At 40.0% G+C, this 5760-nt stretch overlaps 2 protein-coding genes across 2 annotated transcripts; both read left to right on the forward strand.

Moving 5' to 3' along the window:
- The first annotated feature begins 358 nt into the window (after positions 1-358).
- Positions 359-1147, forward strand: LOC149181037 (uncharacterized). Its single transcript, XM_089414070.1, has one exon. It carries the CDS (start codon positions 359-361, stop codon positions 1145-1147), a length of 789 nt encoding a protein of 262 aa, XP_089270196.1.
- A 255-nt stretch (positions 1148-1402) lies between these two features.
- Positions 1403-1981, forward strand: LOC149181038 (uncharacterized). The gene has a single exon (XM_089414071.1). The coding sequence runs from the start codon at positions 1403-1405 to the stop codon at positions 1979-1981; it is 579 nt and encodes a 192-aa protein (XP_089270197.1).
- Positions 1982-5760: the final 3779 nt, after the last annotated feature.

The raw sequence follows: 5760 nt of genomic DNA on the forward strand, positions 1-5760 counted from the left end.
GTTATTTCTCTTATCTTGGTCTGCCTTTAGCCAAAGAAACAGTTAAGGCTGAGATATGGGCCAAACACATAGAAAAGATGAGAGGTCTCCTTCAAATTTGGGGAGTTTCTTGGCTAAATCTGGCTGGTAGATCGACCCTTATAAAGGCTGTTCTCTCTGCTCTCCCCATCTACCAATATGCGGTCACTTTGGCTCCCGCCAGCACACATAAGCACATGGAATTATTAATGAGAAGTTTTCTCTGGTAGGGGGGAAGCAAGAATCTAAGAAATTTAGCCTTGTCAAATGGGAATAAGTCATCCTTCCCTATGACAAAGGTGGGCTCGCCATTAAAATTCCGAGCTTCTCCAACCGGGCTATGGACTTTAAACTAATTTGGAGAATCCTCACCGGCAAAGGCTCTTGGTGGGTGGAAGTATTGAAGAGGAAATACTTGAATGGACCAAATTTTAATCTAATTTCCGAAACAATAGCTGAAAGATCTTGCACCCCTGTTTGGAAGCTAATTAAAAAGGTCCTTCCTCAGTTCAGAGAGAACATTTCCAAAGTGCCTGGAAGCAGCAAGGAGGTCAATATCTGGACTGATAGAATCATGGGCGCCAGACCAAGAAACCACATCCAAAATCTCAGGCCTCTGCACATCTGGATGGAAGCTAAAAATTTAACCTCCTTGTATGATATTTCAACTTGGAACCAAAACACCTGGCAGGGCTGGAAGGACCTTCAAATCCCCAATGAACTTAGAGAACTATGGCTTAATCTTAAGGTCTCCCTCACAGGTGCAGCACCCACCAACAGAGGGGCTGAAGATAGGTATATATGGGACCCAAGCGGTGGGAAATTCACTGTCAGAGATGGTTACAAATTCCTCCAGGCATCCACTTCGACAGCCAAATGGAACCTCTTCACAACTGTTTGGAAATCAGAATGCATTCCAAAGGTCAAACATTTCAATTGGACTCTTCTTAAAGGAAAGGTGCTTACCGCTGAAAATCTAAGGAAAAGAGGGATCTTGGGGCCATCAATATGTTGCTTCTGTCGTGCTGAGGAGGAGAGTAGCCATCATCTATTCTTCCACTGCCCCCTCGCTCAAAGTTGTTGGACTCAGATAGTCAGACCAATGAAAATTGAAGAGACGTTTGATTAGCTATCCTCCCTTCAAAAAAACTGGGTAAAATGTTATCCTTTTCCTAAGAAAGGTAAAAACAATATCATCCGTATGTGGAAATGCATCCCAGCTACCCTTAGTTGGAAAATCTGGTTAGCTAGGAATAACTGTATTTTTAATGACAAGAAGCCCAACCTTGTCTGCATACTGGCAAAAACAACAGCGCTCATATCTGAAACAATAAGTGCAAACTTGGTCGCTCCTCCAGACCAATCAAGCTGGCACAAAGAAGATATGGAATGGTATAACAAATTCAGCATCAATTACAGCAACAATCAACTAGCACACCCCAAAGCTAGCACGAGAAGAATACACTGGAAGCTCAGAGGCACAAGGGAAGAAGTAAGTCAATGGATCCTAGATCAGAATCGCCCTACTTTGCATTTCGACGGGGCCTCCAAAAATAACCCGGGGGAAGCTGGAGTAGGGGGTATCATAAAGGACAGCCAAGGCAAAACGCTGGTAAGCTACGAATGGGGATTGGGCCAAATGTCCAACAACCTGGCAGAAGCTTACAACCTCTACTTAGGCACCCTCATTTTGAACCGGCTGAGAATCAGGAATCCAATAATAGTGGGAGACTTGGCCATCGTCATTGCAGCTATGGTGGCGGGAACAAAATTTAAAAAAGAGGCCCTTAATAATGTAAAGCTCAGGATTGAGGATAATGTCAAAGAAATGGGAGACACGACTTTCAAACATGTCCTAAGAGACAACAAAACTGAAGCGAATCATTTCGCCACTAAGGCATCCAACGAACAGATCGGCCAAGTTAAAGAAAATGATCTCATATATGAAAAACCAATCCCGTAGTCGGCTTAGTTGCCTGTCAAACTCTCCGACCAGTCATACCAGCATCCATTCGACCTTTTGTCTTATCATTCCCCACCCTCCTTCTTGTGATCTCTGGCCAAAATCAGTCAAGTCGCACGCTGCATGCCAGGCTTTGAATTTCGATCCCCCCTTCTCCATGCCCACCTCTCATCATTTTTGGTCCGATCACAGGATATCGATATCCCAGCTTTCTCGTGACTCTCCCATGCAGAATTTAGGTAGAAGTCTTTTAAGATCTCCTTAGACTGCTGCAAATATTTTAAGCTGGTGGCTAATCCTAGCCAGATCACTGAGCTCATGTCGCACTCTCGGCCCGCTCACCCTCCCACTCCGCTCTATATATTCACCAATCCTTCTCTCTACGAGCACATCAGAAACACGTCCCTTTTTTCGCAGGAGAGTAAAGGTTCTATATCTGGCAATCAACTCAAGAAGTTCTGCATCAAGAGAGGCCGCTATCCGTTCAAATCTGTTGTGAGATCGTTCTCCAAAGCTGACAGGGAAGTCAACAATCTCCAAGATCGGAATATCGCCTTCAGCTCGGCTGCTCCTCTCCCCCACGACAGTTTGGTAAATCTTTGTGCTTGGTTCTCCATTTTAAGTGTGATTTCTCCCTTGCTCTGTTCCCTCTTCGTAGCATTTTCCCTCTTTCTTGCAGGTCTCCTTCCTCTTCACCCCAGCTCCTTTCCCTGTTCCCGCACTGCATCTCCCTCCATATAAGTTCCCTGGAAATGGCAGATATCCCGGAAAACAGAGAGGTTGTTGAGGCTCCGGAAAATCGAGAGATGCTCGAGAATCCTCTGGACAGAGTGATTGGAAACAACAACTACTCGCTGTGTAAAGCCCATTGCTTTATGATTGCAAGGTTTGTCAAACATTTCAACGAGCTCAAAGAGGACTTTCAGGCAGATAGCAGATCAAAGAGAAAGAAACTGGAAAAACAAAAGGCAGAGATAGAAAGCCTAAAGGAAAAATGCAAACACTTGGAGGAGGAAATCGCCCACATCAAATCCATCACTCAGAGTATGCAAGATGAGACTTCAACCAGAGCAAGCGTCAAGAAAGAACCCCAGATTGATGACTCTGTCAATCAGCTCTAGTAATCTAACTAATGACTAGCAAATTTTGTCTTCTCGCAGGTCTGTTTGTAAGGCTATATAACCATTTTCTTTTCCAATCTACACTACTCAAGTTTGTCTATAAGAAGTCAAGGTCTGCGAACCCATTTTGGACTTCTCTCTATCTACTTCCATCCACTTATGTAACTGGATTTGGCTCCAAGAAGTTTTATAATATATAAGTACTCGATCATGTTAAAAAAAAGGCTTAGTACGTTGGTCATCCAATTTAATCAAACCCTTACTTAGATGCTTTGACACAATTCCCTAGACTAGAACTATCTATAAGGATACAACATGCCCCCTAATGCTCATCTTCCAATCCATTGGCATTTACCCCTTTCTCGTGTTTCCATCATGCCTCGTCATCACATCTGAGTTCGCAGGGGAGCAATGTATTACCAAGAATGAGCCAACCGAGGTAGTATACATACTCATCACCAATTGGAGGAAACAATTGTTTGGTTTAGAGAGATTACCCTAGGCCCTATTCAGGACAAGCTCACCCATGTCGAGAGAGAAGGGACCTCTCAAAGGCACCACCTCTCGAATACCAAGGTTCTAGTTGAACTTGTTGACTGGGTGCTGGACATTGGGAACACACATGGGTGCTTTGACAAGTACATGAACACGATGGACCTGTATTGGCATATGAAGTTTCTCTTAGGTAGGATTCTCTTAGACTGGCATGGGCATAAAGAATATCTTCTCTGCTCCATGGAGCACTTGCGCTAACACATGAAGGACCTGGATCAATGGTTGGAGTGCATTGAGCATCACCGTCATATCCCTCCCTTAGATGGAGGCACACTAGACAGTAACAAGGATCCTATCTAGGTCACAGTGATTGATTCTGACCCTTCTATTTAGTCTCTTTGCCATCTCTTTGGTTTCTAATTTTCGCATTTCTTTAGTTTGCTTCCATGACTGGGAAGGCTTGTATTTTACTTTCCCAATGGTAAATTTTGAACTTCTAGGCACCTTGATATCTTCAGCCTCTCTAAAAAGAGTAAATTGTTAGATATGATCATATTTTCCTAATAACCAACCATTTTAAAACTTTCGATATTTTTATATAATTTCTTGTTGAGAAGAAAATACAAAGTTTTACTAAACATACACTTTAATTTAAACAAAAATATTAACATTTTCTAAATTCAAAACTTCAAAATGTTATATTTTATAACACAAATAAAGATCGTAATAATTTTAATGATTAAAATTCACCAAAAGTTTTCCATTTCAAAATTTTGTCATCTTCTAAACACAAATTTATATTTTATAATATAAATAAAAACTAATATATATATATATATATATATATATATATATATATAAACAAGGGCTACATAGTAGCTAGTACCTACCATTTATCTTAAATATAGCTTAATTAAACAAAATACTAACAAAGACAAAAATTTCATCACAAAAATAAAACAACTAATAATATATTGTATTATTGAATGCCATCACCAAAAATTAAGAAATGTGATTAAGTAATATTGTTTATACTAACATACATATAAATTAAATGAAATGATATTTTAAGGTCCACGAGACTAAAAATAGTCTATGAGACCATTAGTTCTTTGTTTTTCACTTTTTGTAATTCAGTCATTTTCCGATTCAAATTGATGATGAGCTGGAACCTTCCAACAATCCCCTTGCTAAAAAGACAATGCCAGGAAATTGATGCTAACATGTTCTCATAACTTTCTCTGATTTCTTTGAATGCATCACATTCCAAAATGAAATGTTTTTCCGATTCCACTGCCCCAGACATGAAAAATGTACACACCTGTTATTCCCAAGATTCTTTATTCCTTTTCCACCGTCCTGTTTCACACCAAAGTTGATGCGAGTTGGTCCTTAATTAGCAATAATAACCTTTTCCCTCTACGAAATGCTAGCTCCAATGAACTCTTTTTGTTGTAGATCACACGTAGGGTTGAATTCCTCAATGTAGTACTTCTTCTTTCTACCCAACTCTTTTCCCCATTCCTTTTTATGAAACTTCTCCATAACAAAATCCTTTAGCTCCTTGCTATTTGTGGGACATACATTGAGGTAAATATTCCATTTTTGCATCCATGTGTGGTTTTGTTTAAATCCATGTTTTCTTTCTTTCACTCATGCCTTAGTTGAAGATAACATTAGGCCATCTATGTACTCTCATTTGCTCAATTCTTTTTAGATATCTTATGAGCCGCAACATCGCAATTGCTTCAATGGGAGTTGCTCCTATTTCACTCAACATTATCTCATAAGGTACTGAACTTTTTATTTTGAACTTGCTCATGATTAGGCGTTTTTGGATTTTCTCAATTTGTTTCCATTTTGAAATGGGGGTGCTACTAGCCCACAATTCACACCCATATAGCATCACTAGAGAAACTAGGAGTCCAAAAAACACTTTAATCGTTTTCCAATCCCATAACTTTGCCTCTCTACATCTATTTTGAAGAGCATATAATGCTTTCCACCCTCCTAAAATTCTCTTCTTTTTGCAGTCCTCCCAATTGACTTGTTGTTGAAATCAATCTCGAGGTACTTGTACTCATTTACTTCTTCAAGAATGTTGTCTTCAAAGAAGAAAGTATGCTGGCTGTACTTCCTTTTATTAGAGAAAATCATTATTTT

Source organism: Pinus tabuliformis, chromosome 3_2 (assembly GCF_031772625.1).
Source record: "Pinus tabuliformis cultivar Carrire ecotype Pingquan chromosome 3_2, CPIR1, whole genome shotgun sequence".
Taxonomy (NCBI): domain Eukaryota; kingdom Viridiplantae; phylum Streptophyta; class Pinopsida; order Pinales; family Pinaceae; genus Pinus; species Pinus tabuliformis.

What these genes read in the sequence shown, in the direction of transcription:
- LOC149181037 (XM_089414070.1), top strand. Translation starts at nt 359, where the DNA reads ATGGACTTTAAACTAATTTGGAGAATCCTCACCGGCAAAGGCTCTTGG.
- LOC149181038 (XM_089414071.1), top strand. Translation starts at nt 1,403, where the DNA reads ATGGAATGGTATAACAAATTCAGCATCAATTACAGCAACAATCAACTA.